The sequence below is a fragment of the Anomaloglossus baeobatrachus genome, unplaced genomic scaffold (genome assembly GCF_048569485.1).
Source record: "Anomaloglossus baeobatrachus isolate aAnoBae1 unplaced genomic scaffold, aAnoBae1.hap1 Scaffold_1018, whole genome shotgun sequence".
In the NCBI taxonomy this organism is placed as follows: Eukaryota; Metazoa; Chordata; class Amphibia; order Anura; family Aromobatidae; genus Anomaloglossus; species Anomaloglossus baeobatrachus.
The window spans coordinates 180-17,500 of record NW_027441846.1 but is presented as its reverse complement, the minus strand read 5'-3'; the positions used below and the strand labels follow the sequence as shown (position 1 = coordinate 17,500).

Sequence of the window (17,321 nt, the reverse complement as noted above, 5' to 3'; positions counted from 1 at the left end):
GACACGTTCCGAATGTCCAAGATGGAGTGGACGAGGGGGATGCTGCCCACCTGCCAGTCATAGCAAAGAGTGATGGGACCGAGCAGCAGACAGGCATTGAACGCAAGGAGGTAGGAGAAGGAGAGGAATCTGCAACACAGAAAATCATAGATATACAAGAGGGACAATCTGGATGGATGGATAGAGGGATAGATAGAGGGATAGATAGAGGGATAGATAGAGGGATAGATAGAGGGATAGATAGAGGGATAGATAGAGGGATAGATAGAGGGATAGATAGAGGGATAGATAGAGGGATAGATAGAGGGATAGATAGAGGGATAGATAGAGGGATAGATAGAGGGATAGATAGAGGGATAGATAGAGAGGGATAGATAGAGGGATAGATAGAGAGGGATAGATAGAGGGATAGATAGAGAGGGATAGATAGAGGGATAGATAGATAGATAGATAGAGGGATAGATAGATAGATAGAGGGATAGATAGATAGATAGAGGGATAGATAGATAGATAGAGGGATAGATAGATAGATAGAGGGATAGATAGATAGATAGAGGGATAGATAGATAGATAGAGGGATAGATAGATAGATAGAGGGATAGATAGATAGAGGGATAGATAGATAGAGGGATAGATAGATAGAGGGATAGATAGATAGAGGGATAGATAGATAGAGGGATAGATAGATAGAGGGATAGATAGATAGAGGGATAGATAGATAGAGGGATAGATAGATAGAGGGATAGATAGATAGAGGGATAGATAGATAGAGGGATAGATAGATAGAGGGATAGATAGATAGAGGGATAGATAGATAGAGGGATAGATAGATAGAGGGATAGATAGATAGAGGGATAGATAGATAGAGGGATAGATAGATAGAGGGATAGATAGATAGAGGGATAGATAGATAGAGGGATAGATAGATAGAGGGATAGATAGATAGAGGGATAGATAGATAGAGGGATAGATAGATAGAGGGATAGATAGATAGAGGGATAGATAGATAGAGGGATAGATAGATAGAGGGATAGATAGATAGAGGGATAGATAGATAGAGGGATAGATAGATAGAGGGATAGATAGATAGAGGGATAGATAGATAGAGGGATAGATAGATAGAGGGATAGATAGATAGAGGGATAGATAGATAGAGGGATAGATAGATAGAGGGATAGATAGATAGAGGGATAGATAGATAGAGGGATAGATAGATAGAGGGATAGATAGATAGAGGGATAGATAGATAGAGGGATAGATAGATAGAGGGATAGATAGATAGAGGGATAGATAGATAGAGGGATAGATAGATAGAGGGATAGATAGATAGAGGGATAGATAGATAGAGGGATAGATAGATAGAGGGATAGATAGATAGAGGGATAGATAGATAGAGGGATAGATAGATAGATAGAGGGATAGATAGATAGATAGAGGGATAGATAGATAGAGGGATAGATAGAGGGATAGATAGAGGGATAGATAGAGGGATAGATAGAGGGATAGAGGGATAGATAGAAAGAGGGATAGATAGATAGAGGGATAGATAGATAGATAGAGGGATAGATAGATAGAGGGATAGATAGAGGGATAGATAGATAGAGGGATAGATAGATAGAGGGATAGATAGATAGAGGGATGGATAGATAGAGGGATAGATAGATAGAGGGATAGATAGATAGAGGGATAGATAGATAGATAGAGGGATAGATAGATAGATAGATAGATAGATAGATAGATAGAGGGATAGATAGAGGGAGAAATAGACACTGGATATAAAAAGGGTATATAGAGTTTGGCGCGGCATTAACCTCTGCTGTTTATTCTCACACTGACATTACTGGATTACATTTCCCCGTATTCCATTACCAGAACCTGCAGGAACAAGAAACTCTCACGGCACAGGACAATGAGGAACGGTGCTGGACGCCGGCCATATACCTGCTGAGGATGTAAGGAGAGAAGGAGGCCGGGTTGTCCTGCTCCGAGAACAATGGCATCGACCCTCCCATGATATAGACACGGAAACCCAACACCACAATCACCTGCGAGACACAAACATGACAGACAGTATTATAAGAGTTATATTCTTTTACATAGGGGCAGTATTATAGTAGTTATATTCTTGTACATAGGGGCAGTATTATAGTAGTTATATTCTTGTACATAGGGGCAGTATTATAGTAGTAATATTCTTGTACATAGGAAGCAGTATTATAGTAGTTATATTCTTGTACATAGGGGCAGTATTATAGTAGTTATATTCTTGTACATAGGGGCAGTATTATAGTAGTTATATTCTTGTACATAGGGGCAGTATTATAGTAGTTATATTCTTGTACATAGGGGCAGTATTATAGTAGTTATATTCTTGTACATAGGAGCAGTATTATAGTAGTTATATTCTTGTATATAGAGGGCAGTATTATAGTAGTTATATTCTTGTACATAGGGGCAGTATTATAGTAGTTATATTCTTGTATATAGGGGCAGTATTATAGTAAGTTATATTCTTGTACATAGGGGCAGTATTATAGTAGTTATATTCTTGTACATAGGGGCAGTATTATAGTAAGTTATATTCTTGTACATAGGGGCAGTATTATAGTAAGTTATATTCTTGTACATAGGGGCAGTATTATAGTAGTAATATTCTTGTACATAGGGAGCAGTATTATAGTAGTTATATTCTTGTACATAGGGGCAGTATTATAGTAGTTATATTCTTGTACATAGGGGCAGTATTATAGTAGTAATATTCTTGTACATAGGGAGCAGTATTATAGTAGTTATATTCTTGTACATAGGGGCAGTATTATAGTAGTAATATTCTTGTACATAGGGAGCAGTATTATAGTAGTTATATTCTTGTACATAGGGGCAGTATTATAGTAGTTATATTCTTGTACATAGGGGCAGTATTATAGTAGTTATATTCTTGTACATAGGGGCAGTATTATAGTAGTAATATTCTTGTACATAGGGAGCAGTATTATAGTAGTTATATTCTTGTACATAGGGGCAGTATTATAGTAGTTATATTCTTGTACATAGGGGTAGTATTATAGTAGTAATATTCTTGTACATAGGGGGCAGTATTATAGTAGTTATATTCTTGTACATAGGGGCAGTATTATAGTAGTTATATTCTTGTACATAGGGGCAGTATTATAGTAGTTATATTCTTGTACATAGGGGCAGTATTATAGTAGTAATATTCTTGTACATAGGGAGCAGTATTATAGTAGTTATATTCTTGTAATCTCTGTATTAGGAGGATAAATGACTGAACAGACACCAATATTCCACGTTGCACTCACATGGCAGGAAATCAGCAGAGCTCTCCTCAGGAAGGGAGCAGCCACATCCCACACATTTCTGGATTGTTGAGCAGATGAGGCCCTAAATGTCAGAGGGAAGGGATTGGTAACTATGAATAATGGGGTCGGTGAGCCGTAACAACAACATATACAACGTCTTACACTTATAGAATTCTTTGCGTCTTCTTTTGTATATTTTCCTACGTATATTTCTTTTTGGGAAACTACCTGTGTTTTCCCTAAAATAAGACCAGGTCTTATATTATTATTTGCTCTGAATGATGGGCTAGGGCTTCTTTTCAAGGGACATTTTATTTTTTTTTTGTCCCTAATGAATAACAATCCACATTTATTCAAATATAATCATATTACATTCTGGAAAATGAACATAATTCTCCAAAACCTGTTTGTAAAACGCGTGTATCTAGCTAATTATCTATTGTGTGTGTATACACACATATACTGTATATGTATATTATCTATCCATCATCTATTTTTACACCCCCCCGCCTGTCTCCTCTTCAACTTTAGAGTCCTTCAAATAAGAGACCCTTTGGAGATAGCCCAGTCACATGACGCGATGTCACAAAGGTCCTTAAACAGTCTTATCATCGGGATATAAATACTGGGGCCCCTAGGAGAATGGGGGCCCTATGAAGTTATCCAGTTTGCCCTCCCTTCCCCCTAATGCCAGTCCTGAATGCCGGCCTGTCTCCTGTTCAGTTCTTTTAGACTCCTACAATTAAGAGACCTTTGGTCACATGACTGTGAAGTCATCAAAAGGTCCTTAAACAATCTTACCCTCTGAATACAACTGCTGAGGTCCTTAAGAGATTGAGGCCTTGAGAAATTGCATTGTTTGACTAACCCTAATGCTGGCCGTGACTGTAGCTGGGGCTTATTTTTGGAGTAGGGCTTATATTTTGACCATACCCTCCTAAATACCATAAAATCATGACAGGGTAGGTCTTATTGTTGGGGAAACACGGTACTAATATGGCCGCCACAGCTTTCCATGAAGCGAAGAATGGAGTGAGGAAAGTATCTCTGCATGGCGAGGACGACTGGTCATTCAGATCTCAGAAAACAAAGTGACGACAAGCCACAGCGGATCTGTACAGGCGGCCATATTACCTATCATTAATATTTACAGTGAAACATATTAATAGGCCATGAGAAAGAGACGACCCCTGTACATTCAAATCCAAAACCCCGACTCCCAAAAAATATCCAAACATCTCTGACGAACCTCAGAAACCTCCTCAGACACAGGATTTGGAGATCGTACAACACACAGACCCCGAACACCGTGACACCCGTTTCCTTCACCAACATGGCGCAGGTCCCCAGGAACAAACTGAGCAGCAGCAGGAGGGGAGAAGAAGTACCGGGGAAACAACCGGGGGGAGGATTGTCCTCTACACTCCTGGAATAACACAGATTCAATATAGCAGTTATATTCCTCTACATAGGGGAAGTATTATAGTAGTTATATTCTTGTACATAGGGGTAGTATTATAGTAGTTATATTCCTGTACATAGGGGGCAGTATTATAGTAGTTATATTCTTGTACATAGGGGCAGTAGTATAGCAGTTATATTCCTCTACATAGGGGCAGTATTATAGTAGTTATATTCTTGTATATAGGGGGCAGTATTATAGCAGTTATATTCTTGTACATAGGGGGCAAGTATTATAGTAGTTATATTCTTGTACATAGGGGTAGTATTATAGTAGATATATTCTTGTACATAGGGGGCAGTATTATAGTAGTTATAGTCTTGTACATAGGAGCAGTATTATAGCAGTTATATTCTTGTACATAGGAGCAGTATTATAGCAGTTATATTCTTGTACATAGGAGCAGTATTATAGCAGTTATATTCTTGTACATAGGAGCAGTATTATAGTAGTTATATTCTTGTACATAGGAGACAGTATTATAGTAGTTATATTCTTGTACATAGGGGCAGTATTATAGTAGTTATATTCTTGTATATAGGGGCAGTATTATAGTAGTTATATTCTTGTACATAGGGGAAGTATTATAGCAGTTATATTCTTGTACATAGGAGCAGTATTATAGCAGTTATATTCTTGTACATAGGAGCAGTATTATAGTAGTTATATTCTTGTACATAGGAGCAGTATTATAGTAGTTATATTCTTGTACAAAGGAGCAGTATTATAGTAGTTATATTCTTGTACATAGGGGCAGTATTATAGCAGTTATATTCTTGTACATAGGGGGCAGTATTATAGCAGTTATATTCTTGTACATAGGGGGCAGTATTATAGCAGTTATAATTTTTACCAAATATTCTTTTACATAAGTCACCCATCTATTAAGAATAGTCATTATTTCTATAGTGCTGACATATTCTGTAGCCCTTTACAGTTAGTTCATTATCCTGGGGAGACGACATGGAGAACAGAGATATTTTACCTTATATAACAGAGAAATGCCAATAAGAACAGTAAACAAGACATGACGTCCGCTCGCCCCACAATACCGGCCACCTGCAAGAAACCGATAAAAAAAGTTTATATTTCGGGTATTGCTATTTGTTTTTTATCATTGTTGTATTATAGCAGCTTACAGGTGACATATATAAACCCTTCGATTTGCAGAGAAAGTGGGGTATCAATCCCTGTGGACCAGTAATGGCGGTATTATTTATTATTTTCCTTTTCCAGGCACTTGCTGTACTTACCGCCTCTGTGTGCACGGGGTGTACAGCGAAGAGCAGGGCTGAGGCCACCGCCGGCCTCCTGTCCTCGAACACGGCGGTGCTGCAGACGTACCCCAGGAGAGCGCTCACCATACAATGTAACGCCACATTCACCGCATGGAAGTAAAACGCCTCCAGGCCGCTCCAGTACACGTTCACTCTATGGGAAAGAGGAGCAGAAACGTTATTGGATAATTTACTAAATTGTTCTCCTGCAATGTGATTGGCTCGATTATATGTCAATCAATCAGCGATTTAAAAGGGTTTCCGTACACCCCTTTAATTTGACTCATGGCATCCCGGCCGCTTATACTTTACGGCTGACAACAAAGTGGGTGGAGCTAATACAGAGGGCGTGGCTTATTACTGCACAACAATTGCGGCAGTGGGGGGAGGCTCCTGCTGCAGGTAGCTGCTGTACAATGGAGGTAAAGCACAGATGAAGAACTGAACGCAGTCTATAGACAACTTTTCATTATTATTTGATGTACAGAAGGGCTGGTTTGGTGACGAGTGGAACAAGTATCGGCTTTCACAGACGCGGGATCTGGTTACTCAGAGCATAAAATACGATATCATGTCACCTTGAGGCGAATCACGAGACAGGAGCCACCCAAATTATCGGTTCCCTTAATTCTGCTGTTAACCCCTTAAATGTCAGTGTCTTTCATTGATAGCAGGATTTAAAGGGTTATTTCCATCTCCAAGATCCTGTCCCGATATGTAGTAGATGTAATAATAATAATATTAGCACATATGTCTAATTAGAAATGTAGTATAGTTTTTCAGATCAGCTATGTCGCTTACCTCATTTTCGGGGCACTGCAGGACCTTAGGTATCCATGGTTACGACCACGCATATAGTGTTGCTCATGGTCATAACCATGGATACACAATGCCCCGATCATGAGGTAAAGCGACATAGCTTATCAGGAAAACTATACTACATTTCTAATTGGAGATGTGTTGGTAACCTCATGTTCGGGGCATTGCAGGACCTTAGGTATCCATGTTTACAACCATGCATATAGTCATTTAGGTACCCATGGTTATGACCACGAGCAACTAACTGTGACTATATGCATGGTTGTAACCATGGATACCCAAGGTCCTGCAATGCCCCGAACATGGGACAAGCACCACACCTCCAATTAGAAATGGAATATAGTTCTTCTGATTAGCTGTGTCACTTACCGCTTGTTCGGGACATTGCAGGACCTTGGATATCCATGGTTACAACCATGCATATAGTCACAGTTAGTTGCTCGTGGTCATAACCATGGGTACCTAAATGACTATATGCATGGTTGTAAACAAGGATACCTAAGGTCCTGCAATGCCCCGAACATGAGGTTACCAACACATCTCCGTGCCACTAAGGTCCTGCAATGCCCCGAACATGAGGTAAGTGACATAGTGAATCAGGGAAACTACACTACATTTCTAATCGGAGGTATTTGCTAATATTATTATTATTGGGATGGAATCTTGGAGATGGGAATACACCTTTAAGGCCTGATTGTAAATGCCCCCCCTAACACCATAGGAAATGTGATTGCAGGCTGCAGATGGATGACAATCGCTAAAGGTCCCCGCCACCATATTGGTCCACGAGTGGCGCCAGCTACAGGCTTTGGAATGGTGCTGAAATATTGCCGGATATTGTACAGGCCGGCAAATGTTAGATTACAGGTTCTACCTCGTCCCTTAGAAAGACTAAAAGAACAAAATGTGAAAAAACAAAAAAATAGTATAAAATCCGAATCAGCTTACATTTTCCTTGCTGAAGACTTGAAAAAAAAAAAAAATATATAAAATATATATATATATATACACACACAGACCAAAAGTTTGGACACACCTCATTCAGAGTTTTCTTTATTTTCATGACTCTAAAAATTGTAGATTCACATTGAAGGCATCAAAACTATGAATTATCACATGTGGAATGAAATACTTAAAGAAGTGTGAAACAACTGAAAATATGTCTTATGTTCTAGGTTCTTCACAGTCGCCACCTTCTGCTTTGATTACTGCTTTGCACACTCTTGGCATTCTCTTGATGAGCTTCAGGAGGTAGTCACCGGAAATGGTTTTCCAACAGTCTTGAAGGAGTTCCCAGAGATACTTAGCACTTGTTGGCCCTTTTGCCTTCACTCTGCGGTCCAGCTCACCCCAAACCATCTCGATTGGGTTCAGGTCTGGTGACTGTGGAGGCTAGGTCATCTGGTGTAGCACCCCATCACTCTTCTTCTTAGTCACATAGCCCTTACACAGCCTGGAGGTGTGTTTGGGGTCATTGTCCTGCTCAAAAATAAATGATGGTCCAACTAAATGCAAACCGGATGGAATAGCACGCCGCTGCAAGATGCTGTGGTAGCCATGCTGGTTCTGTATGCCTTCAATTTTGAATAAATCCCCAACAGTGTCACCAGCAAAGCCCCCCCCATACCATCACACCTCCTCTTCTATGCTTCACGGTGGGAACCAGCCATGTAGAGTCCATCCGTTCACCTTTTCTACAAAGACACGGTGGTTGGATCCAAAGATCTCAAATTTGGACTCATCAGACCAAAGCACAGATTTCCACTGGTCTAATGTCCATTCCTTGTGTTCTTTAGCCCAAACAAGTCTCTTCTGCTTGTTGCCTTTCCTCAGCAGAGGTTTCCTAGCAGCTAATTTACCATGAAGGCTGCTGCACAAAGTGTCCTCTTAATAGTTGTTCTAGAGATGAGAAGGAGTATCCAAACATTTGGTCTGTACTGTATAATATATATATATATATATATATATACACACACACACACACACATACACACATACAGTTAGGTCCAGAAATATTTGGACAGTGACACAAGTTTTGTTATTTTAGCTGTTTACAAAAACATGTTCAGAAATACAATTCTATATATAATATGGGCTGAAAGTGCACACTCCCAGCTGCAATATGAGAGTTTTCACATCCAAATCGGAGAAAGGGTTTAGGAATCATAGCTCTGTAATGCATAGCCTCCTCTTTTTCAAGGGACCAAAAGTAATTGGACAAGGGACTCTAAGGGCTGCAATTAACTCTGAAGGCGTCTCCCTCGTTAACCTGTAATCAATGAAGTAGTTAAAAGGTCTGGGGTTGATTACAGGTGTGTGGTTTTGCATTTGGAAGCTGTTGCTGTGACCAGACAACATGCGGTCTAAGGAACTCTCAATTGAGGTGAAGCAGAACATCCTGAGGCTGAAAAAAAAGAAAAAATCCATCAGAGAGATAGCAGACATGCTTGGAGTAGCAAAATCAACAGTCGGGTACATTCTGAGAAAAAAGGAATTGACTGGTGAGCTTGGGAACTCAAAAAGGCCTGGGCGTCCACGGATGACAACAGTGGTGGATGATCGCCGCATACTTTCTTTGGTGAAGAAGAACCCGTTCACAACATCAACTGAAGTCCAGAACACTCTCAGTGAAGTAGGTGTATCTGTCTCTAAGTCAACAGTAAAGAGAAGACTCCATGAAAGTAAATACAAAGGGTTCACATCTAGATGCAAACCATTCATCAATTCCAAAAATAGACAGGCCAGAGTTACATTTGCTGAAAAACACCTCATGAAGCCAGCTCAGTTCTGGAAAAGTATTCTATGGACAGATGAGACAAAGATCAACCTGTACCAGAATGATGGGAAGAAAAAAGTGTGGAGAAGAAAGGGAACGGCACATGATCCAAGGCACACCACATCCTCTGTAAAACATGGTGGAGGCAACGTGATGGCATGGGCATGCATGGCTTTCAATGGCACTGGGTCACTTGTGTTTATTGATGACATAACAGCAGACAAGAGTAGCCGGATGAATTCTGAAGTGTACCGGGATATACTTTCAGCCCAGATTCAGCCAAATGCCGCAAAGTTGATCGGACGGCGCTTCATAGTACAGATGGACAATGACCCCAAGCATACAGCCAAAGCTACCCAGGAGTTCATGAGTGCAAAAAAGTGGAACATTCTGCAATGGCCAAGTCAATCACCAGATCTTAACCCAATTGAGCATGCATTTCACTTGCTCAAATCCAGACTTAAGACGGAAAGACCCACAAACAAGCAAGACCTGAAGGCTGCGGCTGTAAAGGCCTGGCAAAGCATTAAGAAGGAGGAAACCCAGCATTTGGTGATGTCCATGGGTTCCAGACTTAAGGCAGTGATTGCCTCCAAAGGATTCGCAACAAAATATTGAAAATAAAAATATTTTGTTTGGGTTTGGTTTATTTGTCCAATTACTTTTGACCTCCTAAAATGTGGAGTGTTTGTAAAGAAATGTGACAATTCCTACAATTTCTATCAGATATTTTTGTTCAAACCTTCAAATTAAACGTTACAATCTGCACTTGAATTCTGTTGTAGAGGTTTCATTTCAAATCCAATGTGGTGGCATGCAGAGCCCAACTCGCCAAAATTGTGTCACTGGCCAAAGATTTCTGGACCTAACTGTACATACACACATTATATATATCTCTCTAATATATATATATATATATATATATATAATAAAAATAACAGTGAATAAAAAAAATTGTAAAAGAATAAAATAAACATTTAGAAGAATTATGAAAAAAATAGGTGAAGATGGAAAAAAAAAAGAAAATGAAATAACATTTTATTTTTCAAAACTACAACATGCCGTGTAATAAATGAGCCTCGTACAGCTGTGGGGATGGAAAAATAAAAAAGCTATGGGTCCTACAAAGAGGGGAGGAAAAAAAAAAAATGTCCGCGTCCTTAAGAAAGATACTACTGAGTTCTAATTCTGCACTTGCGCAGGGGCGCAGGGGGTTAACTGGACAGATATTTCAGAAATGTAAGCATGGAGGGCGCTGGCGTTCTGGAGCGAGAGGCTCGGCCACTTCCACAAACAAACCCCATATTTTCACTAGTCGATAGCCGGGCTGCGCCGCCCCTTTAAGTGGTTGCAGATGTTTGCTGCTATAAACAATGTCTGCCCCCTCTGCAGTCGGGCTGGACCCCCCACCACCGCCAGCTCTGATGTTATGGGGGCATATCCGTTATATTAATCATATTATATGTCTGCACCAGACCAGAATGGTGCGTTAGGTGGGAATGTAGCATCCGGGGCAACACACTGACAGCAAGCAGAGGTTTTAAAAATAATAAAAGCCTGAAGTTTAGGCCTCACGTGCCTTTGTTGCCCATAGCAACCAATCAGAGCACGGCTGTTATTTTATCCCAACTGTATACAAAATGGAACCTGAGCTCTGATTGGTTGCTATGGGCAACAGGTTCCATAAATGAGGACTAAACAACTATCAGTGACTATAAATTCCCTCACACTGCAGCTTATGGGCTCAAAATCTGAAGGAACCGCATGACAACGTGCATTGTCGTCATGGAAACAGATTCACCTCGCCATATACATCAAAGTCCCCACAACAACACCACTAATGCTGACAATAGGTCTCCATGACAACACTGCACCCAAAAGAATCTCAGTAGTGCAGCCTCCCTCAGGCTTGAGGCCTACAAAGTCTTGTGCTCATATTTCAGCCTAGAAATAAGATAAGATGACGCGGTTTTCACAGTTATAATGCACAATAGAGAAGTCATATACGTTGGCCACCTCCGGCTAGGCGTCCGAAGTCATCACACAATCCTGAAGTGTATAGGGCTTATTTATGGGACGTCTCAGACCTCAGTTTTTCACCCCATGACCTCATTTTTAAAGCCTCACTTCTTCAAAGCCCCTCTATCCCTCTACCATGCCCCCCCCTGTGAGTTTGGACACTAGGGCTCTGTCATCAGAAGAAGCCCCTTGGGATTACGCATAAGACTCCTTCCTGGCGTGGTGTCTTCCAGGAGGTTTTGGGGGCACCTGTGGTCTTCTTGGAATTCTGGAGGTCTCCCTTTTCTCTACCATGGGGGATTATACTGAATTTCTAGTTGCCACCAGACAAGACGTTCTCGGGTTTCCACCCGTTACTATTCGGATGCCCACCCCAGAGACCAGAATTACCTGAAGCTGAGGACACACAGGGGTCGGTAGGACTTGTGGCTTGTGTTATCATCCATGGCCTTACCCCAAAAGTCATTCTTAAAGATGGTGCTCAGGTTGGTCTCTCCTCTGCTGTCCGGATTATTGAGGATCGCCCATACATCATCATGGACAAACTCACCCAACAAAGACCGGGCAAAGCACAGACCAGCAACAACAGCTGGCACTGCGAAAACCCAGATGCCAAGGTTCTCCACCATGGAAGAGTCTCTGGTTTTCCCTTTTGAATTGCCAATTGGAGATCGACCTGTATATTGGGCCTTGGATAATCCATTGGTGTTGGGTTTTGGTGTCAGTCCACCACCGAATTGGCCTCCATGGGTGATGCTGGTGACACTGTGCCCATCGGGCAACATTCGTAGGTTCTTATGACTTCTGTGGTGGGCGCCGTTGCTCGATACTTGTCTTTGGCTGTTGTTTCTTGAACCGTTGGCCATGTTGGATGGTTTCTCCTCACCAGGGTCTTGCCTTTGATCATAGGAGACATTTTCAAGGATGACTTGGCCAACGCTTCTCATACTCTCCAACATAAGTGACGTCTCACATCTTCAGGGGAAAAAGTCCTTCATCCATCTTGATTTTTTCAAGTCTAGAGGTCTACTTCTCTTCGAGGAATGAACCCAACCGTTTCATACTCATAACCACAGGGTGCGTCTGGTGCCCATCAATTCGGACGTTACCCTTCACCGGCATTCCAGAATCGGAGTCTAAAAAAAATATTACAATATCTGTTATTATAGGCGCTCTCAAAGTGGAGTCCACATTAATCATTTCTTTACATGGTGAGGTATCAGGAGCCAGGATCTTCCCAACCTCCCATCGATTCCCAAATCCAAAGCTGTTGAGAATGTTTATGAACCCCTTCAGGTCTAACAACCCAGAACTCAGCTCGTCTTCTACACATAACTATTCGGCTGTCTCGCTAATTCTTGGTGACGGCCATAGGCCAGCTGTCTATGGGGGAGATGTCACATTGTCATCAGACACTTCTAAGGTCAAGCGGTCTAAGAACTGAATGTAAAGTCTCTAGAATAAAGGATCGCTCTAATCCTCAGCTGCTGCGCTCTGACACCGGGTCTGACTTTACTGTCTCTTTAAATCAGCTGTCAGCTCTCCACAATCCAGCTGTCTCTCCAGATCACAACATACACATATTGTATACACAATGTATCAGGCGGTCTCTTCAGCAGTTGTATACAGTGTATCAGTGCGGTCTCTTCAGCAGTTGTATACAGTGTATCAGTGCGGTCTCTTCAGCAGTTGCATACAGTGTATCAGTGCGGTCTCTTCAGCAGTTGTATACAGTGCATCAGGCGGTCTCTTCAGCAGTTGCATACAGTGTATCAGGCGGTCTCTTCAGCAGTTGTATACAGTGTATCAGTGCGGTCTCTTCAGCAGTTGCATACAGTGTATCAGTGCGGTCTCTTCAGCAGTTGTATACAGTGCATCAGTGCGGTCTCTTCAGCAGTTGTATACAGTGTATCAGTGCGGTCTCTTCAGCAGTTGCATACAGTGTATCAGGGCGGTCTCTTCAGCAGTTGCATACAGTGTATCAGGGCGGTCTCTTCAGCAGTTGCATACAGTGTATCAGGGCGGTCTCTTCAGCAGTTGCATACAGTGTATCAGGGCGGTCTCTTCAGCAGTTGCATACAGTGTATCAGGGCGGTCTCTTCAGCAGTTGCATACAGTGTATCAGGGCGGTCTCTTCAGCAGTTGTATACAGTGCATCAGGCGGTCTCTTCAGCAGTTGCATACAGTGTATCAGGCGGTCTCTTCAGCAGTTGCATACAGTGTATCAGGCGGTCTCTTCAGCAGTTGCATACAGTGTATCAGTGCGGTCTCTTCAGCAGTTGCATACAGTGTATCAGTGCGGTCTCTTCAGCAGTTGCATACAGTGTATCAGGCGGTCTCTTCAGCAGTTGCATACAGTGTATCAGGCAGTCTCTTCAGCAGTTGCATACAGTGTATCAGTGCGGTCTCTTCAGCAGTTGCATACAGTGTATCAGTGCGGTCTCTTCAGCAGTTGCATACAGTGTATCAGTGCGGTCTCTTCAGCAGTTGCATACAGTGTATCAGTGCGGTCTCTTCAGCAGTTGCATACAGTGTATCAGTGCGGTCTCTTCAGCAGTTGCATGCAGTGTATCAGTGCGGTCTCTTCAGCAGTTGTATACAGTATATCAGTGCGGTCTCTTCAGCAGTTGCATACAGTGTATCAGTGCGGTCTCTTCAGCAGTTGCATACAGTGTATCAGTGCGGTCTCTTCAGCAGCAGTATACAGTGTATCAGTGCGGTCTCTTCAGCAGTTGCATACAGTGTATCAGTGCGGTCTCTTCAGCAGTTGCATACAGTGTATCAGTGCGGTCTCTTCAGCAGTTGCATACAGTGTATCAGGCGGTCTCTTCAGCAGTTGCATACAGTGTATCAGGCGGTCTCTTCAGCAGTTGCATACAGTGTATCAGGGCGGTCTCTTCAGCAGTTGTATACAGTGCATCAGGCGGTCTCTTCAGCAGTTGCATACAGTGTATCAGGCGGTCTCTTCAGCAGTTGCATACAGTGTATCAGGCAGTCTCTTCAGCAGTTGCATACAGTGTATCAGGCAGTCTCTTCAGCAGTTGCATACAGTGTATCAGTGCGGTCTCTTCAGCAGTTGCATACAGTGTATCAGTGCGGTCTCTTCAGCAGTTGCATACAGTGTATCAGTGCGGTCTCTTCAGCAGTTGCATACAGTGTATCAGTGCGGTCTCTTCAGCAGTTGCATGCAGTGTATCAGTGCGGTCTCTTCAGCAGTTGTATACAGTATATCAGTGCGGTCTCTTCAGCAGTTGCATACAGTGTATCAGTGCGGTCTCTTCAGCAGTTGCATACAGTGTATCAGTGCGGTCTCTTCAGCAGCAGTATACAGTGTATCAGTGCGGTCTCTTCAGCAGTTGCATACAGTGTATCAGGCGGTCTCTTCAGCAGTTGCATACAGTGTATCAGTGCGGTCTCTTCAGCAGTTGCATACAGTGTATCAGTGCGGTCTCTTCAGCAGTTGCATGCAGTGTATCAGTGCGGTCTCTTCAGCAGTTGTATACAGTATATCAGTGCGGTCTCTTCAGCAGTTGCATACAGTGTATCAGTGCGGTCTCTTCAGCAGTTGCATACAGTGTATCAGTGCGGTCTCTTCAGCAGCAGTATACAGTGTATCAGTGCGGTCTCTTCAGCAGTTGCATACAGTGTATCAGGCGGTCTCTTCAGCAGTTGCATACAGTGTATCAGTGCGGTCTCTTCAGCAGTTGCATACAGTGTATCAGGCGGTCTCTTCAGCAGCTGTCTGTCTCTTTCTCCCTCTATATTACACTCTTTCCTACCTGGGTATTATAGGGATCTCGCTCTCTCTATATATGTATTCTGCACCAGACTGTCTCTATGTGCATTACCTGCAGTCTCTCTACATCACGGTCTCTCTCTTCCTATCACTGCAGTCTCTTCATACAGCAATGCCCTTGTATACAGGTGAAGACACTACCGCAGCCTCTCTCTATATATCAGGGCCTTCCAATAGGTGCAGTCTCTAATACATGAGCAGTCCCTTATACATGAGCAGTCCCTTATACATGAGCAGTCTCTAATACATGAGCAGTCTCTAATACATGAGCAGTCTCTTATACAGGAGCAGTCTCTTATACAGGAGCAGTCTCTTATACAGGAGCAGTCTCTTATACAGGAGCAGTCTCTTATAAATGAGCAGTCTCTAATACATGAGCAGTCTCTAATACATGAGCAGTCTCTTATACATGAGCAGTCTCTAATACATGAGCAGTCTCTAATACATGAGCAGTCTCTAATACATGAGCAGTCTCTTATACATGAGCAGTCTCTTATACATGAGCAGTCTCTTATACATGAGCAGTCTCTTATACATGAGCAGTCTCTAATACATGAGCAGTCTCTAATACATGAGCAGTCTCTTATACATGAGCAGTCTCTTATACATGAGCAGTCTCTAATACATGAGCAGTCTCTAATACATGAGCAGTCTCTAATACATGAGCAGTCTCTAATACATGAGCAGTCTCTAATACATGAGCAGTCTCTTATACATGAGCAGTCTCTTATACAGGAGCAGTCTCTTATAAATGAGCAGTCTCTAATACATGAGCAGTCTCTAATACATGAGCAGTCTCTTATAAATGAGCAGTCTCTAATACATGAGCAGTCTCTAATACATGAGCAGTCTCTTATACATGAGCAGTCTCTTATACATGAGCAGTCTCTTATACATGAGCAGTCTCTTATACAGGAGCAGTCTCTTATAAATGAGCAGTCTCTAATACATGAGCAGTCTCTAATACATGAGCAGTCTCTTATAAATGAGCAGTCTCTAATACATGAGCAGTCTCTAATACATGAGCAGTCTCTAATACATGAGCAGTCTCTAATACATGAGCAGTCTCTTATACATGAGCAGTCTCTTATACAGGAGCAGTCTCTTATACAGGAGCAGTCTCTTATACAGGAGCAGTCTCTAATACATGAGCAGTCTCTAATACATGAGCAGTCTCTAATACATGAGCAGTCTCTAATACATGAGCAGTCTCTAATACATGAGCAGTCTCTTATACATGAGCAGTCTCTTATACATGAGCAGTCTCTATGCAGTGTACCTACATGTGCTGTCTCTTCATCCAGTCCCTCCTATGGCAGTCACCTCTGTAGTGGTCGCTGCAGATTCCTGTGGTCTCTCGGAGCTGTCTCTTCGGGTCCCTGCAGTTGTGGAGGAGTCTCGGTGCAGGCTCCGGAATGTCAGGGCGGTCTCGGTGCAGGCTGCAGTCTCTGTCGGTCCCGGAGGAGCCTCTGTCGGTGCAGACTCGGAGCTGTCAGCGGCGGTCTCGGTGCACGGTGCAGTCGCTCGGTCTCTCTTCTCCTCCCCGCACAGCTGCACACACATCAGCCGCCTCCTCACTGCGCAGCCTCAGTGCAGCCTGTACAGGGGCCTGGACTCTGCAACTGTGCGAGGACTACAACTCCCAGCATGTGTGTGTGCACCCTCTGCCTGCAACTACAACTCCCAGCATGTGTGTGTGCACCCTCTATCTGCAACTACAACTCCCAGCATGTGTGTGTGCACCCTCTATCTGCAACTACAACTCCCAGCATGTGTGTGTGCACCCTCTATCTGCAACTACAACTCCCAGCATGTGTGTGTGCACCCTCTATCTGCAACTACAACTCCCAGC

At 42.6% G+C, this 17,321-nt stretch overlaps 1 protein-coding gene across 1 annotated transcript in view; it reads right to left on the bottom strand.

Annotated features, from left to right (window-relative positions):
- Positions 1-17,037, bottom strand: part of LOC142260406 (protein O-mannosyl-transferase TMTC1-like) — a gene marked incomplete at its 3' end in the record, with an annotated part of 23,421 nt that extends 6,384 nt beyond the window's left edge. The window contains exons 1-8 of the mRNA XM_075331903.1: positions 16,793-17,037; positions 12,064-12,809; positions 6,036-6,213; positions 5,768-5,841; positions 4,570-4,746; positions 3,321-3,402; positions 1,942-2,045; positions 1-129 (exon numbers count right to left, since the gene is read on the bottom strand). The exon at positions 1-129 is cut by the window's left edge and continues 61 nt beyond it. Coding sequence (XP_075188018.1) covers positions 1-129; positions 1,942-2,045; positions 3,321-3,402; positions 4,570-4,746; positions 5,768-5,841; positions 6,036-6,213; positions 12,064-12,632 — 1,313 coding nt within the window. The remainder of the gene's footprint in view (positions 130-1,941; positions 2,046-3,320; positions 3,403-4,569; positions 4,747-5,767; positions 5,842-6,035; positions 6,214-12,063; positions 12,810-16,792) is intronic.
- Positions 17,038-17,321: the final 284 nt, after the last annotated feature.